Below are 20,460 nucleotides of genomic sequence, written 5' to 3'. Positions count from 1 at the left end.
AGTTTGTTTGATGGGCGCAGATATTTGGCGGCGGAAGTGACGCTCACGGGCACGGCAGTTAGCATGGCGCTGGACGGCTCGTCCACGTCTGTGATAATGGCTCACAATAAGGCATACCAGGTTCACATGTGTGATTATTACAGCAGTACACCCGATGTAGTGCCCTCAGGAGTCAGCGAGAGGAAGATCTCTCCCTCACACACGTGCGATATGATGACGCTGGATGTCATCACCATTAAAGACTCGGGTAAGTCTTTATTTACTTCTCAGATCAACAACATTATACGATCAACTCACGAGGTCGGTCTTACCAGAGCCTCCATAGTGTCTGACAGCGTGTGTTTGAGGCTATATCAGCACTACATTTAGACATACAGTGAGATATAAATGTGTGGTTTTATTTATTTGTCATGTGCAGATGCTCCAGTCCACAGGAAGAAACGTGAAGTTGACACTTATGTGCTGGTAAGACTGAAGATTACTGTTATTTATCTGTCACATCTTCTAAACACGTGATGCCTTTTCATGATGAAGACTTTGTGATGTTTCATCAGATTGCATGAACATGTGACAGTGTGTCTTTCCCCACTATAACTAGTATGCTGGTATTACTCCATAATCATTTATTTGCCATCTTCACCAATCAACTTCCACATGAGTATTATAAGTAAATATATCGTTTGTGACAGTCAACAAGAACAACTGGATTACCGGTTTAAGTATGACAGGTAAAAGTTTCAGTTAACAAACAAAAGTAGATGTTTTATGAGAGAATACGGCTTTTCAAATAACATAAATAAAAAAATAACAGTAGAGTATAAAGTTACTGTATGAGTGATTTTAGAAGTAAAAAAAGTATATATTTAAATACAATATAAATATATACAGCGAGGGAAATAAATATTTATAAGTTTGCCTGCTTACAAAGAAATTAAGGGTCTATCATTTTTATGGTAGGTTTATTTTAACTAGGGATGGGTACTTTTTTGGACCGCTACATAATTGGGTCGATACCAGAGTATCGATAAGCTTCATGACAAACGGTACTGTTATCGATACTTGCGTTGTTTTATCTCTGTGTATTCGGGTGTTAAATGGCGAATTAGAGGAAGTTTGCTCGACATATGTGTGATATCTCGGGCCATATGATTTCCGCGGTGTATTTGTAATCTATTTTGCGTGTTTGCGAGTGAAAGAGTGGCATGGTAGCGCTTGTGGAGCTTTCAGCGTCTGCGTTTCACAACGAGGAAGCTTCCGTCAAACACCCCTCTGCGGCAACCCGTCAAAATAAAAGTCCTTTTTTGAGAACAAGTTATAACATTGTTTTTAATAATTCGGCCACGGAGTATATTTACTTACTTTAGTAAATTGAAGAAAATGTGCTAGTACAATTATAAAAATAGTACATATAATTAAAAAAACTTTACTTTACTTGTTTAGAAAATAGTACTTAAATTTAAGTAAACCTAAAACCAGAAAGAAAAAAAGAAATACGGTCTACCAACCAAATAACCATAGTGATGTAAAGTAAATATGTTGAATTACATTATGATGTGCTCTAGTGTTGTCACGGTACCAACATTTCAGTAGTCGGTACCAATACCAGTAAAATTCCACGGTTCTCGGTACCAATTTCGGTACCAAAGCAAAACACCAGTACATGCTAATTGAAACACAATTTTATTAATAAAGCTCATTGTTAATATAAATGTATAGAAAGCAATGCCATTTTGTATACATGAAGTATAAGTTAATTGTTGCTGAAACGGTTGTGTGCTCACTGGGGTCTTTCATGCTGATGAACATCCTCCTCAGTCTGCTGCTGTAGAAGACAAATAGAATAAACTTCAGTAAGGCAACTGACTGAACAAACATGCATATGCAATATTACAACAAACCTCAGTTTTTAATACTGCATTTACACAAGATTACTTGCATTAAGGTAACTGTATATTAAAATAATAAATGCAACAGATATATTTTTCTTTAGTTTAAATGTGGCTTTTTAAACCTAATAGAGTTATCCATCAAAGACATACACATTGCTAGTCATACAGTTAGTATGATAGGCCTAAATAAAATAGGTACTGTAAACCCCATCCTGTCCTCCCATTTATTTTACTCCATTACAGTTATAAAAGCATTAAATGGTTAATAAGGACACTTGACTGGATTAGCATTGGCGCTAACAAATTAACACGCAAACAGGGATGTTTATTTTGACGTAACCTTTAACTTAACATATGATACAACATTCATAATGCAAACGCGAACAGAATTTGAAACTTACCGCTTGAACTTGTTAACTTAAATCCGGATGCGTCCTCGTTTCACCACAAAACTCTGTTCGTTTTCTTCGTGATATGACTTTAATCTGAAGTATTTCTGTGCGCGTCTCTTGTGGATCGGAGCCGCGCATATCCGCTCATCACGTCTTGTTGCGTCTATGAAAAGTTTCCGACTGACAACCTGTCAGACAGAGCATCAGTACCCGGTTGACCCGGTACGTCGGTACTACCGGGTCTTGTGAAAATTAGGTACCGACAACTTTTTTATTTTTAGGTACCGACTTGGACCCGAAGTACCGGTACTTTTGACAACACTAATGTGCTCCTATGCGCATGCTAAGTGGCATGCTAAGGAACACACACACATTTTGTTATGTGGCATTTTCTTTTTGCTCAGAAGCATTTGTAAACTGCAGTTCTAAAACTCAGCGGTAATAAAGAAACTTAAAATGTTTAACATCTTTTCATATCATATGTTTTTGCATCAAATTATAGAGCGTAGTATCGATAACAGTATTGATAAGTACCGGAATCGATAAGCAGTATCGGTTTCGATATTGATAAAATCTTAACGATACCCATCCCTAATTTTAACTGAGAGAAACCGAATATCAACCAAAAAATTTGGGGAAAAAAATTATACAAAGGTTATAAATTGATTTGCATTTCAGTCAGTGAAATAAGTATTTGATCCCCTACCGACCAGCAAGAATTCTGGCTCCACAGATTGGTTATCTGCCTATATGGACCGCAGATTAGTGTCGTCACTTTAAGAAAGTACTCCTAAGTCAGTTTGTTATGTATATAAAACATGCCTGCCAACAGAATCTGTATCTTCCATTTCAACCTCTCCACCACCATGGTCCAGACCAAATAGGTTTTAAAGGATGTCAGGGACAAGATTGTAGACCTGCACAAACCTTGAATAGGCTACAGACAGAAGCTTGGTGAGAAGGAGAGACAACTGTTGGTGCGATTATTTGGAAATAGAAGAAATACTAAATAACTATCAAATGAACTTGGTCTGGATCTCCCTGCAAGATTTCCCCAATGGAGTAAAGATGATCATGAGAAAGGTCAAAGATCAGCCCAGAAATACACGGAAGAAGCCTGTTAATGATTTCAAGACAGTTGGGACCACAGTAGCAAGCAAACCATTGGTAACACGCTATGCCACAATAGATTGAAATCTTGAAGCACCCACAAGGTCCTCATGCCCAAGAAGGCCCGCTTGGCTCGTCTGAAGTTTGACAATGAACATCAAAATGATTCAGAAAAGGCTTTGGAGAAAGTGCTGTGAGACCAAAATTGACTCCTGTGTTTACAGAGAAGCACAGTGTTGGAAACATTATGCTTTAGGGCTTTTTCTCTGCTACAGGTATACAGGATGACTTCACCACATTGAGGGTCTGAGAGACGGTCCAGTGTACTGTAAAATCTTGGACGAGAACCTCCTCCCCTTAACTAGATCACTGAAGATGGGTCGTGGATGTGCCTTTAACATCACAAAGACCCAAAACATATTGCCAAGACAACCAAAGAGGGGCTTAAGGAGAAGCACATTGAATGGCCTAGCCAGTCTCTAGATCCTAGTCCTATAGAACATCTGTGAAGGAGGCGAAAACTCCAATTTACTGAGCGACTGCCAAGAAACCTTAAAGATTGACAGAGGAGTGGACTAAATGTATCCTGACACATGTGCAAACCAGGGCCCGTATTCTTAAAGCTTCTAAGAATCCTCTAAGAAAGCTCTTAATTTAGCTTAAAAACTTCTACATTGGAGTCTTAGCTTAAAAACGATTCAGGATCAATCTGAGAGCAACTCTGAGCAAGGAAAAGACAAAAACTTTTATCTTAGTGAGGAGGCGGGGCTGACCCCGTTGCTACGTATGACACAGTCTTTTATAGACTGTGATTGGTTGTTTGACCATGAAGGAAAAAAGAGAGCTTTTAAGTATAGGGTCAGTTTGAAATTGCACATGTCTTTTTTTCTGTTTCACCGTACTCTCGCGCACACACACACACACACACACACACACACACACACACTATATATTAGAGATGGGCGATATGGCCCTAAAACTCTATAACGATAATTCCTGGTATTTGTTGCGATAACGATAAAAATGACGATATATCCATAACGCCATCCACCGCTGTTTTTTGCGTCAAGTGATAGTAGCTGCATGTAGTCTAGACCCTCAGAAAAACAGTAAAACTTACCCCAAATCAAACAGCTCCTAAAATATACCTACAGTATTTTTGACAAATATAAAATATTATAGTGAGATTCGACTTCAAAAAGTTGTAGTAAAGAAGAGTTAAATGAACTAAAGCTCAATAAACACATCATGTCATACCTAAAACTGTATATATTCTATTGATCTATGCAATCAGAAGTGAAACCCGCTGAACAAACTAACTACAGCGCCCTTAAGGAGAAAATGCAATTATTTTATACCGTAGATCAAGATGAGCTGTCTAAAATTATTAGATCATCTAAATCAACAACATGCATGCTAGACCCTATACCTACAAATCTACTGAAAGAGATGCTCCCAGAAATTATAGATCCTATTCTTGGTATTATTAACTCATCTCTGACATTGGGACATGTGCCTAAAGCATATAAGGTGGCTGTTATAAGGCCCCTTGTCAAAAAACCCCAACTCGACCCTAGAGAACTAGGGAACTACAGGCCTATATTGAATCTACCTTTCATATCTAAAGTTCTGGAAAAAGTAGTTTCAACTCAATTATGCTCCTTCATAAGGAGGAATAATTAACAAAGGAATGACATCAATGAAGAATTCCAGTCTGGATTTAGAGCATGTCACAGTACAGAGACTGCTTTGATCAGAGTTACAAATGATCTGCTATTTGCGTCTGACCAAGGTTGTATCTCGTTATTGGTGCTGCTAGACCAGTGGTCACCAACCCTGCTCCTGGAGATCGACCGTCCTGAAGATTTCAGCTCTAACCCCAATCAAACACACCTGTACTATCTAATCAAGGTGTTCAGGTTTGCTTGATAATTACAGACAGGTGTGCTGAAGCAGGGTTGGAGCTGCAGTCTGCAGGACGGTCGATCTCCAGGAACAGGGTTGGTGACCACTGTGCTAGACCTTAGTGCTGCATTCGACACCATTGACCACAGCACACTCCTACATAGACTCGAAAATTACTTCGGCATTAAAGGAATAGCTTTGAAATGGTTTAAATCTTATTTATCTGACCGTTTTCAATTTGTAGCAATAAACAATGAGGTTTCACGCAAAAAGTCCAGTACGGTGTACCACAGGGCTCAGTCTTAGGGCCTCTGCTCTTCACATTACACATGCTACCTCTAGGAGATATAATAAAGCGACACGGAGTTAGCTTTCACTGTTATGCTGATGATACTCAACTTTATATTTCCTCAAAGCCTCATGAAACACAGCAGTTCCAGCGAATAATGGAATGCATAGTCGATATAAAAAACTGGATGAGTAACAACTTTTTATTACTGAACTCGGACAAAACGGAAGTGTTACTTATTGGACCGAAAACTGCTATAAGTAACAACCAAGAATACTGTTTAACTATTGACGGATGTTCCATAAAACCCTCGTCGTCAGCAAAGAATCTTGGCGTTCTATTCGATAGTAATCTGTCATTTGAGAGCCACGTCGCCAACACCTGTAAAATTGCGTTTTTCCATCTTAAGAATATATCTAAACTACGTCATATGCTGTCAATCTCAGATGCAGAGAAGTTAATTCATGCATTCATGACATCAAGACTAGATTACTGTAATGCACTGTTAGGTGGTTGCCCTGCAGGCTTATTACAAAAACTCCAATTGGTCCAAAACGCGGCAGCTCGAGTTCTTACACGTACAAAAAAGTATGAACATATTAGCCCGGTTCTGTCAACCTTGCACTGGTTACCTATAAAGCATCGCGTTAACTTTAAAATCTTGCTTATTACCTATAAAGCCTTACATGGTTTAGCTCCTCAGTACTTGAATGAACTCCTTTTGTATTACAGTCCTTCACGTGCATTACGCTCTCAGGCGTCCTGTCAGTTGGTAATACCTAGAATTTCAAAATCAAGTGCAGGTGGTAGATCCTTTTCCTATCTAGCGCCTAAACTTTGGAATAGTCTTCCCTGCACTGTCCGGGAGGCAGACACACTCTGTCAGTTTAAATCTAGACTAAAGACGCATCTTTTTAATCTTGCATACACTACTCTTCCATAATATAAATCTTCAGAGGGTTTAGGCTGCATTAGTTAGATCAACCGGAACCAAAAACACAACTGATGTACTTGTTGCATCAAAGAGTACAGAACAGTACTCTACTCTCAGCCAGTCTTGTCTCATTGTTCCAAGGTTACCACAGCGAGCAGGATGCAGTTCATGGCCTGACCTGATGGTAGAGCGGAGAATGGGAAGTGGGGACCTGACAAGAGCTGAGATGATAGAGCTGGATAAAGAAGGACGCGGTCTCTTGACATGTCTTCACCACAAAATTTCAAATGCTATTAGATTATTAATGATAATCTTAAACTATAATTTATTTTATTATTAAGTTTATTTATTTTATTTAGCCTTGTTGTGCAAGTTCTCTGGAGCTTGTGCAGAGGCAGCAGCTTTTGCCAGAGGGGAACTGGAATCCCCTGGTTGGGCCTGGGTTCTCCTGAGGTTTTTTTTCTCGATTAGAGTTTTGGGTTCCTCGCCACCGTTTGCATACTGTTTTGCATCTGCCTGGCCAGGGGGGCTGCTTTAGAATTTTAAAGTTTTACTTAATTAATATTGCATATAGAAATGTATAGTCTGTTATATTTGACCTGTGCTTCTCTCTCCTTTATCTTAAATGTGTGCTATCACTGTGTGTGCGCGTACTTGTCTGTGTACGTGTGTGTGTGTGTGCGTGCGCGTCTGTGTGTTAGTATGTGTGCATATTGTGTGTGTGGAGTGTGTTGTATGTGGGTATGTCTGTCTTCTTTGTTTTCACCTTTTTCTTGTTTTTGCAGTTACAACTTTAATTGGTTTGCTTATAGTCAATATGTCTTATGTACAGCTGCTTTGTAACAATGAAAATTGTAAAAAGCGCTATATAAATAAAGTTGAGTTGACTATTGTTGAGTGGAAACGATCGATCGCATCATGCTGTCAATCACTCTCTCTTGAATTGTCTATGACTCGCGCTACAGAAAGAGAACAGAAAAATGCGGATAAAAGAAATCTAATTAAATAATCCATGCTTTTATACGCTCATAAACGTATTTAAAATAACGTAATACAAACTCGCATTTGTACTGTATGTAAACAGGCAGCAGTGCTGTGCACGCTGTGTCGCTATGAAAGCACATGTGGGCGCGAGCTGAGCACGGGACGCTCCGTTCATCCTGTATATAGGCAAGAAATCGTATTAAACAATTTGCGCACGCGCCCATAACATCTAACGAATATTTAAATAAATACTTTTAGCCAAATTAAATGTTGTGGTGTAACGTATTATGACTATCAACGAATACTTCAACGAATTAAATAAAACGTAAGTGAAACTAAACATTAACTCGGATGCATCTACAGTGCCAACCTAAACGAGATTTAGAGCTCGTCTTTTAGTGCAAACTCTTTCTCAGCTTCACTTCAGCCCTCCGCTATACCCGTTTTCGCTTCACATATGAGCTGTGAATGGGTCTCACAAAGAAATACGTCATCAACTAGAATTTATCGTTTATATCGCAGGAAGACTAATTCCTATCGTGTGGGGAATTTCTACCGGTATATTGCAAACGATATAATATCGCCCATCATTACTATATATATAAATATATATATTCTTTCTTTATTTTTTATTACCATTCTGTTAATGTCAACATATTTGATAGAAAATGAACAGTGGCACAATACGTTTCTGTAAGTGCTGTAATTGTTTGTGTGATCACTATTAGAAGGTTGTAACAGAACCAAATCATCTCTGCTGCATAGCTGCATTTCTCCAGTTGCTAAATTGTAGTGATTTCTTCTATTTCTGGCACTATGGCATTTCTGCGCTGTTTTGGAGATGTTAGTGTGTCTCTAATAGGATCGGTCACAAACATGAACCCTGCACGATCTAATGTGTTGTGTCTTATTAACTCACTGTCATTCAATTCAATGTAATTTTATTTTATAGCGCTTTTTACAATTTGCATTGCATCAAAGCAGCTATACAAGAAAACCAAAATCAAGATAATCAAAAGTTGAACACACACACAAAAAACAATAAAAATAAAAAATCTGATAAACCTTAAAAGTAATATAGAAATTGTCATGCATTGCAACACATTTCTTCTCACTTTTCGTGTTTCGTCCATTTTCTCTGCTGCTAAAGAAACTCTTAAGTCTCTTAAAAGTCCTCCTCGCTACTCCTAAAATTTGGGACCTTAAGAGCTCTTTTAAGGGTTAAGATGCTTTATGAATTACTTTCTTCTTTACTAGGATCTTTTCTGTAATTCTGAGGGGAAACGCCCACATTTCTAAGAATTTTCTTAGAATTTTGTCACTAGGAGCAACTCTTTGTGCTAAGATTTTTCATGAATACGGGCCCTGTTGACCAACTATCAGAAATGTTTTACCTCTGTGCTTGCCAACAAGGGTTTCTCCACCAAGTACAAAGTTATGTTTTGCTCAGGGATCAAATACGTATTTCACTGACTGAAATGCAAATCAATTTATAACCTTTATATAACATTTTTTCCCCATATTTTGTATATCAGTTAAAATAAACCTACCCTGAAACTGATAGACCCTCCATTTCTTTGTAAGTAGGCAAATTTACAAAATCAGCAGGGGATCAAATAATAATTTCCCTCACTGTATATTTGAAGTTAGTTGAATTTATAGATATAGTTTATAGATATAGTCGATATAGTTTAATTTTATTAGCTGTTCAGCACTACTTTCTGCTTAAGAAGTTGTAAATATGCCAGATTCTGTGCATCGCATAAATCATAAGCCCCTGTAAGCCTGAAATGTGTGTAGTGCACTCCAAGTATGAGGCGGAGACTATAAAACCTGCGGTCAACCAACTTCTGATCTGTGTTTGCTTATCTGTCTGACTAATGACTAGTAATATATACATTTATATTTCATTTAAATTAATGTTTTATTAAATATTGATTGTACTAAATAAACAATTTGTTGAATGGGTCATGTCACATTCTGGTTGGTTCCCCCTCTGTCCGTTCGCGATAGTGAAAAAAGCGTGCATGTGTGCAGTAACGTTTGTATATGTTGTTGCTGGTAAAACCATCTATAACTCGCATCTGTTGCTGCACCTCTCTGCTTATACTGTTTATATGGTCAGTATTGTTATTATTTATTCTACTAGCTTTTACTTTTATTCATGTTTTTAAAGAGCTGCTAGCCCCATTTTGTTGGCTGGTACCACTGCATGCAGACAATGACAATAAAGATTTGTTCCTTCATTCATTGTCTTACAAGATTCAAGATTTTAATTGTCACATACAGTGGCTTGCAAAAGTATTCAACCCCCTTCATTTTATTCACATTTTGTTATGCTGCTACCTTATCTTAAACTACTTTAAATGATTTTTTTTACATTAATCTACACTCCATGCACAATAATGACAAAACAAAAAACTGATTTTTGACAGCTTTGCAAATTTATTAAAAATAAAAAACAAAAATAAGTACATTGCATAAGTATTCACACCCTTTTCTGGGACACTTGAAATTTTGCTCAGAAGCATTAGTTTTGATTGTTAATGTTTATACACTTCGAGTGGAGTTAACCTGTGCCAAATTCAATTGAATAAGTATGATTTGGAGCGGCACATACCTCTCTATAAAGGGTGCAACAGCTGAAAATGCATATCAAAGTAAAAACCAAGACATGAGGTCAAAAGAACTGCCAGTAGAGCTTTGAGGCAGGATTGTATCAAGGCACAGATCTGGGGAAGACTTCTGAAAAAAATCTGCTGTATTGAAGGTTCACAGAAGCATGTAGCCTCCATTTATCCTCAATGAAAGAGGTTTGGAACCACCAGATCTCTTACTTGAGCTGACCTCCTGTCCAAACTGAGCCATCGATGGAGAAGGGTCTTGGTTAGAGCGGTGACCAAGAAGCTGATGATTACTCTGTTTGAGCTCCATGATCATATATGGAGATGGGAGAAACTTACAGAAGGACAAACATCACTGCAACACTCCACCAATCTGGGCTTTATGGCTTAGTGGCCAGACTCAAGCCTTTGCTCAGTGAAGACACATGGAAACTTGAAATATGCAAAAACATACTTCAACGAATCTTTCAAACTGTCAGAAACAAGATATTCTGGTCTGATGAATCTCAGATTCATGCGTCATGTCTGGAGAAAAACAAGCACTGGAAACAGCATCATGATGTGGGGGTGTTTTTTAGCTTCAGGGACTGTACACAAAATACGGAGATAATGATCATGAAAACCTAGCCCAGAACATTCAGAACCTCGGACAGGGCAGAAGGTTCATTCTCCAACATGACAATGATCCTAAGCACACAACTAAAACAAAGCAAGAGTGGCTTATGGACAACTCTGTCTATGTCCTTGAGTGGCCCAGCTAGTGCTTGAACCCAACTGAACATTCTATGTAGAAACCTGAAAATGTTTGTCTACTGATTATCTCCATCCAACCTGACAGAGTTTGAGAGGATCTGAGGAGAAGAATGACAGAAAATTGCCAAATGCAGATGTGTAAAGCTTTTCACATCATACCCAAAAAGATTTGAGTCTGTAAAGGTGCTTTAACCATTTTCTGAGTTAAGGGTGTGAATACTTATGCAATGTACTTATTTTTGTTTTTTATTTTTTTAAAATTTGCAAAGCTGTCAAAAATCAGTTTTTTGTTTTGTCATTATTGTGCATGGAGTGTAGATTAATGTAAAAAAATAATCATTTAAAGTAGTTTAAGATAAGGCAGCAGCATAACAAAATGTGAATAAAATGAAGGGTGTTGAATACTTTTGCAAGCCACTGTATACTTTGTAAGCATGTACAATTTGCAGTGAAATGTTAATCTGGTATATTCTAAAGACCTAGAGAAGAATATAGTAAATATATACAACAAACCAAAATAACAATGTATGTACAGACGTGCTCAAATGTGTTGGTACCCCTCCACAAAAAACGAATAAAGCACAATTTTCTCTGAAATAACTTGAAACAGACAAAAGTAATTGGCTTCCACCATTGTTTATATCCGTATTTAATAGAAATCAGACTTTGCTTTTGATTTTTGATTTAACGTAATATTGTAAATAATAAAACAAATGAAAATGTCATGGACAAAAACGATGGGACCCCTAACCTAATATTTTGTTGCACAACCTTTAGAGGCAATCACTGCAAGCAAAGGTTTTCTGTAGCTCTCAATGAGAGTACAGGTAGTTTGGCCCACTCTTCCTGAGCAAACTGCTCCAGCTGTCTCAGGTTTGATAGGTGCCTCCTCCAGACTGCAAGTTTCAGCTCTTTCCATAGGATTCAGATCAGGACTCATAGAAGGCCACTTCAGAATAGTCCAATGTTTTGTTCTTATCCATTCTTGGGTGATTTTAGCTGTGTGATTTGGGTCATTATCCTGTTGGAGGACCCATGACCTGTGACTGAGACAGAGCTTTCTGACACTGGGCAGTGCGTTTCGCTCCAGAATACCTTGATAGTCTTGAGATTTCATTGTGCCCTGCACAGATTCAAGGCACCCTGTGCCAGATGCAGCAAAGCAGCCCCAAAACATAACCGAGCCTCCTCCATGTTTCACTGTAGGTATGGTGTTCACTTCTTTGAAAGCTTGATTTTTTCGTCTGTGAACATAGAGCTGATGTGACTTGCCAAAAAGCTCCAGTTTTGACTCATCTGTCCAAAGGACATTCTCACAGAAGGATTGTGGCTTGTCAATATGAATTTTAGCAAATTCCAGTCTGGCTTTTTTATGTTTGCTTTCAAAAGTGGAGTCTTCCATGCTCAAAAAGCGACGGAGGGTGCGATCAGAAACTGACGTACCTTCACCTTGGAGTTCAGCTTGTATCTTTTCGGCAGTTATGCTTGGTTCTTTTCCTACCATTCGCAGTATCCTTCTGTTCAATCTGGGGTCGACTTTCCTCTTATGGCCGCGCCCAAGGAGGTTGGCTACAATTCCATGGACCTTAAACTAGGACTGAAACGATTCCTCGAGTAACTCGAGTTATTCGAATACAAAAAATCATCGAGGCAATTTTTGCTGCCTCGAAGCCTCGTTTAATCCATTTAACTACAGTACACACGGAGCACTGCGTTTCCCCACGGACCGTTATTACTGACGCACAGCCCGCTAAACTCTATTCATGTTACAGTCTCATGCATTCACCGTGAGACACACGCATTTTAGTATGTTCACACGCTCACACGTGTTTCTCATGCTGATAAATAACTGATAGATTATAGGGCTGTGACGGTTGCCGTAACAACCGCACCACCGCGGTGGTAAAGTGCCATGACGGTGAACTGCCACCGGCGGTAGTGCACGTCACTCTGACAAATATAGGTGTAATAAATATGAGAGTTGCGATAACGATTGCTAGTTGTAGCCTTTCAGTTGTGGATGGTTTTATTTAAAAGATTTTAAATTAACAGAAATTATTGGCATACGTTTCCGTTGGTGCGTTCGAGCGCAGGCCTGCACGGCAAAACCCAGGTTATTCTGCGGGTTTTGCAATGGATCTTGTTGTGAAATGAACAGATACGTAAAATCAAAACTGGCTATGACCCGCTTGCTTAGTGTCGGAGCGCGCGCAGGTTTTGCCGCGGTTGCGGAGAGACATCTATTCATTTGCGCTCCTGTGCACATCTTCTGAACGCGCATTTAGTGCAGCTGTACACATTTTAATCTGGACAATGTCAACAAGTAAGTTTCACATCAACGAGTCGGAAAAAGTAAAGTTTTTATGGCAATCTGAATAGGAAAGCCAATGTAGGTTTAAACAGTTTGTTTCAAATGGAATTGTTAAGGACTGTAAGGGTTAATACGCCACTGACTGAAGTTACTGCAACAAGAGCTTTTTTATTTAGTATTTAGCTTTCTTATATCATTTAAGTTTTCATTATTTACTGATGTTTATTTAAATGTTTTATATGCTGTAGTGTGCCGTTTCACTGATGGATTTGCGCGTTAAACATTGACGGATGTTTCATCCTCATTTATTTCAGATATCATATTTCAATTATTTAACAATTTCAAGTATTTAAATAAGGTCTATATTTCTCTTCCACTCGTCATGTGGTTGCTACACGCAAATATAATAATATAAATATTATTTATATAAATAATATATATTTCTCAACCACCGCACCACCGCGGTCGATTTGTCTATTACCACCGCGGTGGTAAAAAACTGCCACCGTCACAGCCCTAATATCTTATTGAAATGGTGAACTGATATTTTACTTAGTTTTAGTCTATTTTACGAGTGAAACTTGTTTTCCGGCTGCATTGAGTCCATCAAACTAGATGCGGACTAGTGGACACCGAATCCTGTTATTTACACATGTCATCTGTCTGGTCTGCGTGTCTGAGTGAATGAACTGCACAGTTTAACGTGCTACACGCGTGATGCTCATGAATTTGTCTGCGTCTGCGCTGAATGAGGACATGAACTTCACCTCCAGAGTTGCGCTGAGAGTTTATTTCACAAACATGTTATTGTTTGAGTGAAGAAACAGACATACTAAAAAATAAGGGTCTTCTGACAACCTGCCAAAATAAAAGTCATAGGCTATTGTTTGAAATTATTATTTCCATTTTTATTCATGTTTCTTATTTATATATTTGTATTATATTGCATTTTGAATTTAATATGGCAATGGAATGTACTAAATGGGTTTAGTTTTCACAGATATTAATGTATGCTATTTCAGCAATAAAAACTAATTGTTCTAAAAAGGAAACAAATTAGTTGTTTTACTCATTTTAAGAGACCTGTCTTATTTTCTCTTGTATATTTAGTATTGCTTTTTAATAAAGAAAAAGTACTTATTATCCGAATACCCGATTAATCGATGGGAAAATCTGTAGAATACTCGATTAGTAAAAGAATCGATAGCTGCAGCCCTACCTTAAACTTCTTAATAATATTTGCAACTGTTGTCACAGGAACATGGAGCTGCTTGGAGATGGTCTAGTAGCCTTTACCTTTACCATGCTTGTCTATTATTTTCTTTTTGAGCTCCTCAGACAACTCTATCCTTTGCATTCTCTGGTCCATGTTCAGTGTGGTGCACACAATGATACCAAACAGCACAGTGACTACTTTTCTCTGTTTAAAGATTGGATACATGTGTGATAATAATTAAAGAAACTAATTAGTTTGAAATATCACTATAATCCAATTATGTGTTATCTTTTCTATGGGGTACCAACAAATGTGTCCAGGCCATTTTAGAATATCTTTGTATAATAAGCAATAATTTATCTCTTTCCAGAGCTTCTTTGCTTTATTCTATGACATACCAAAGGCAAGCAAGTATACATGATACAATAGCTTTTAATTTCATCTCTCTTCAGGAGGAATGAAGCAGTATTTCAATGAGCTGTAAGGGTACCAACAAATTTGAGCACGTCTGTACATACTAAGAAGTTAACTCTCATTTTGGTCTTTTCTCACCTGTAGGGCACGATACATCCATTCCGGAAAACTCACAGGTCCATCCTGGGGAAGTTTTTCCAAGAGATTAGCTTGGTTGCCTCTAACAGACGGGTAGGTGCATCAGTTTTTTGAAATGCTTTACATTTATGTACATCAAATTTAAGTCTCTCAAACAGCCAATCAGGACATGAACTGAACATGAACTTGTTTTTGAGGTAGAACTAGTACTGCTCAACTTTGGGAAAATGATCATCCTGATTATTTTGGTCAACATTGAAATCACGATTATTTAACACGATTATTGGTGAGTGAAATGATCACAGTCAATATGAGTATGTGGATTATGATAATTATTGATACTTAAAAAACCACTAAGTCAATAGCTATGTTTATGTGCAACCAAATAATCTACTTGTAATCAGATTGAGTGCTCATTCAGACTGAAAAGCCCTCATCTAAAAACCTTAAAGGATCCAATTTAGGCCTATCCGATTGAAATTTTGATGGGATTGATAAGGGGTGGTGCGGACCTAAACCATCAAGAGGGAAAAAATGAAGCATGTAAACGCTTGTATCAGAGTAATTTCTCATTCGGATTTAAGATTACCATGTGCACATGCGCAGTGCAGTTCTGCGTTTGTCTTAAACATCTTGAAAAACTCACCGTAAGAACTTTAATCCATGGCAATGGCACATGCATATTTATGGGAATGGGGGCACGTTCAGGTTACAGTACAGCGACTGACTCATGAATGAATGAGTACAAAACAGCGTATCCAAAAACGTGACACTGTTAATAACTTTTAATAACTGTTTGATACACGATAATCTCACGTTAAGTGTTTTTTCCCGCATGAGTCCATTATTAGGTATAGCTTAAAGGAGTCATTCACCGGAAGTACGTGTTTTTCTTTGTCTTTTGTGTGTAATAAGTTGCCCCTTGCATGTATTAGACACGTGAAATTGCAAAAATTTAAGTGTCGGAACAAAAGTTGTATTTTATCTAGAAGCGAATGCTCACCCAGACCTGCCTGAAAACGCCTCTGTAACCACACCCCCACAACTTGACGTCAGCTCGTGGAGTGATTTGACTAAAACCGCCCAAATCTACACACAAGTAATGTGGGTGGTCTTGTAAATCTCATTGTACCGCCGCCGGAGCAGCCATGTCGTGGAGACGCTGTGTGTTCTGTTGCCAAAAGAAAGCCTCTTTGTTTTCTCTGCCAAAAGATGAGTCACCAAAAATGAATGGTTGGAAGTATCGATGCCATTTTATCACCTGTCATTAGCTTTGAAACCTGATGTTCCGAATATGGTAAGAGGCATTACATTTCCGTCACACAATTGCAGTATTCCACCAATCACTACGCAGTAGTGAACTGGCCAATCATAGCACACCTCGCTTTTCAGAGCGATGAGCTTTGTAAAATATCCTCTCGTTTCAGGGAGGCGGGGCTAAGAGGCGATACAAACATGCACGGTATGTGGAAAATACAGCGTTTTTTAACCTTAAATCGTGTATACACATTGTAATACATCTAAAGCAAACAATAATATTTGTTTTAGCTGTGTAAAATGACCACTTTAAGGCTTACATTTTAAGGTTCAGGTACATAGAACAACGACCAGGTAAAACAAATGATTAAATAATGTATAGCGGTTTTAGCTAACGTTATTATATTGATGAGTAAAGCTCACCAAATATGGTTCTCCACCAGATCTTTCAAGATCACATCCATGAAATTAGTTATTTAAATCATCAATTTTAGTCAAGGAATTCACCCTTTTTTTGGAAGCAATGTAATCACTGCCCTCCCTACAGCTCAGAGGCAAAAGAGCCACCAGACAAAACTTTCATTTAGGACCCGCCAATAGGTCGGTACATAGAACAACGACCAGGTAAAACAAATGATTAAATAATGTATAGCGGTTTTAGCTAACGTTATTATATTGATGAGTAAAGCTCACCAAATATGGTTCTCCACCAGATCTTTCAAGATCACATCCATGAAATGAGTTATTTAAATCATCAATTTTAGTCAAGGAATTAGTTTAGCTCAAAGGAAAATACGTATAATAATCGTGATCGAATATACATATTTTACCGTCTCTGATTTGTAATGTAAAGCATTACAATACTTGTATGCATTCGTCCAGCGAATGCCTCAATGATATTATATACTTTACATTATCTCATGGCCATAAGTAACGTGACTTTACCAAACAGGATTTATAGCAAAGGTAGCGTAAATCAAAACACAGTAAAAGGGACCAAGTTTGTGAGCGTGAATACAGAAAACCCATCACAAATGAATATATATGGTTGTTTATTAAACTTTACTCTACATGGTAAAAACGATGACGATCGCATAAAACAAACAAATACATGAAACACAAATGAGCTAGGAAGTGCTGAGAGAGAGAGAGAGAGAGAGAGATAGAGAGAGAGTTTTGATTGTTAACAAAACTTTATTTACATTATAACAATAAGGACCTGAAGATTCATACTAACATTAATAATATTAAATCCACATAAAATCAAAAGCCAACTCCTCCTCCACCACAGTACAAAACAAACAGTTATAACACCACTGCAATTTAAAATTTTCAATATCATTCATAGCTTTGTAGTAATTGAACTCCACAACAATTCTTGATTTAACAAGAGCTTTCAATAAAGGTATAATTTCTTGACTATTTTTATTCTCTATTCTGTTCTTCATTGTTTTGTAAATTGCCAGCTTGGCTTGTCCAAACAGAAAATTAATCATTTGCCATTTAATCCTCTGCTTTTGGTTGTACCCTGCCCCCAAAATAAAAACACCAGGTGTAAACTTCACCCCACATTTTCCACATAGCAACTTCAAAAAGTTAAACAACATCTGAAGTCTTACACACTCTAAAAAACAATGAAAAACAGTTTCCCTAGAATCACAGAAAACACATTTATCATCAACAGTTGGATTAATATTTGAAACAAATGCATTAACAGCCACAGCCCCATGTAATATCCTCCATTGTAAGTCGCCAGATCGTTTTATCAATGGTGGTTTATACAGCACCCTCCATACAGGTTTTATTTCATCCTTCATCCCAAGTTTGTCCCTCCAAACTGTATCAGTCCTCCCATTTAATGTTCCTTTATTTAAAACTTTAACAAAACACTTATACATAACTTTCCCTTCAACTTTGTACAAATCTAAATTGTCCAGTCCATTGAGATCCAACAAAGGACCAGACATTTCTTTAAGATCTGGTGTAATCCCCAGTTTTGGAAAAGGGTCTTTTGAGTCCATAATAACTCTTCCACTCTTAAAATCCTTTATTAAAGACAGTTCCTCATTTGTCAACCTTGACTTCCACAACTCTACTATGTTTAATGTGTGACGTATTGACCTTTGACCCAGCAATGTGGCCACTGCATCTATATTGCTCATCTCAGGTCCAGCAACATTAACTATGTGCCTCAATGTCACAGCCTTGGAAGCACATAACGTTTACGTAAATCCAGGAAACTTCTCTCAGGCAATATCCATACAAGCTCCTTTGATAAGAGGTTCTTTTAATAGCCAGTACACAGATTTGGTTGCCTCCAACTTGCAAACATTTAAAAGTCCCCACACTTTAAAAAGTCCACGGTAAAACTGAGGTATTCCAGCCAGTCGTAGCTGTTTAGCATCCAAGAGAAACAGTGTAGCATCCAATCCCAGTCCATCTACAATTTGTAGAATTAATTCCGCCATCTTTCTCCACACCAAATTCACAGGACCAGTCAAAAACTTCTGAATAAATTGCAGGCGAAAGGTGGCGTGCCTACTTGGTAGATGTACCAGTCCTTGTCCCCCCTCTTCTTTCGGAAGAAAGATAACACTTTGAGGGATCCAGTGTAGATTGTCCCCAAAAAAAGTTCACTAAAATTGTCTGTAAATGGGACAATAATCCAGGAGGTGGATCAATACAAGCTAATCTATACCACAATGTTGAGGCGACCAGATTATTAACAATTAGAACCCTCCCTCTAAAAGACAATTCTAAATGAATCCATTTCCATTTCTTTAGTTTACCTTCCATTTTTTCAATTACTCCTTCCCAATTCCTTTGTTGTGTATTTGAATCCCCAAGATAAACACCCAAGTACTTAAAACCTTCCCTCTTCCAAATCAACCCACCAGGTAATCTTGGTGGCCCTTCCTCCCATTTTCCAACAATTACTGCTTCACTTTTCTCCCAGCTAACTTTTGCAGCTGAAATTTCCCCAAAATCATTAACAACAGAGACCAAATTGTCAAACATATTCCTGCCCATTCACCATAACCATTACATGTCAATGACATGTAAATGTCATTACAGGTCGCCAGTTTGTAATCTCCTGCAAATCACCCTTTTTTGGAAGCAATGTAATCACTGCCCTCCTACAGCTCAGAGGCAAAGAGCCACCAGACAAACTTTCATTTAGGACCGCCAATAGGTCTGTGCCCATTACAGACCAAAATGTTTTATAAAATTCAACAGGAAGCCCATCTATACCAGGGGCTTTTCCATTCTCCATGTCCTTCAGAGCATTCAGAAGTTCCCCTTCAGAAAGAGGTTTCTCTAGATCTGCCTTTGAGTCCTCCAAGACATTCGGCAGTCCTTCGTAGAAACTAGCAGACAACTCCTCATTTTGCTTGTGTTCACTACTATAGAGCTCACCATAGAACTGCACAGCTCTTCTCCTAATTTCAGATGTCTGTGTAAGTCCTTGCCCATCCTCTGAGCGCAAAGAGTGAATATACCGACTCTGTCCATTCTTTCTTTCAAGGCTGAAGAAAATTTTAAATTAAAATTTTCTGAAATTAAATTCTGAAAACGTGAGCGGACCAAAGCGCCTTGTGCTTTAATGCTGAGCAAATCCGCAAGAGTAGATGTCTTAGTTTTAAGGGTTTCAAAATGTCTCCCCTTCCCCTTAACCTCCACTAAACCTTGTACTTCCATTATTTCAGCTTCAAGCTTTTTCATTGATCTAGCGATGTCCAGAGAAACATTGAAAGTATACTGTTGACAAAGTGCTTTCACTTCAACTTTTCCACAATCCCACCACTGGCGTAAATTTTTAAAACATTGTTTCCTCTGTTTAAAGTTATTCCAAAAAGAAATAAAAACATCCTTAAAACGATGATCACTTAACAGAGATGCATTAAAATGCCAGTATGCGCTCTTTAACTGCGTATTGGCTATAAAAGCATTACATGTGACAAGACAATGATCAGAAAAACTAGTTGGAGTAATAGAACAACTTTTCATAACATTAAAATGATGCTTAAAACAATAAATCTTATCCAACCTGGCTAGTGACATACAATTGTCTCTACTATGTGCCCAAGTATACTGTTTAACATTATTATTGAGATCTCCAAATATCACATAGGCTGTGTGTCACAATCAGTTCATTCAAAGCACGACTTGAGGCAACATGAGGTTCCATATGGTTCCTATCTAGTCTATAGTTATGTGTACAATTAAAATCCCCACCCAAAAAC

General features: G+C 37.9%; 1 protein-coding gene across 1 annotated transcript in view; it reads left to right on the top strand.

Annotated features, from left to right (window-relative positions):
- Positions 1 to 20: 20 nt before the first annotated feature.
- The window catches only part of slc30a6 (solute carrier family 30 member 6), a 75,716-nt gene continuing 55,276 nt past the window's right edge, over positions 21 to 20,460 (top strand). The window contains exons 1-3 of the mRNA XM_057342860.1: positions 21 to 247; positions 419 to 465; positions 14,966 to 15,052. Of these exons, the coding sequence (XP_057198843.1) occupies positions 64 to 247; positions 419 to 465; positions 14,966 to 15,052 (318 nt within the window). The 5' untranslated portion in view covers positions 21 to 63. The remainder of the gene's footprint in view (positions 248 to 418; positions 466 to 14,965; positions 15,053 to 20,460) is intronic.

Source organism: Triplophysa rosa, linkage group LG9 (genome assembly GCF_024868665.1).
Source record: "Triplophysa rosa linkage group LG9, Trosa_1v2, whole genome shotgun sequence".
NCBI classification, from domain to species: domain Eukaryota; kingdom Metazoa; phylum Chordata; class Actinopteri; order Cypriniformes; family Nemacheilidae; genus Triplophysa; species Triplophysa rosa.
Note: the sequence above shows the minus strand (reverse complement) of the source record. Positions and strands in the feature narration are given on the sequence as shown.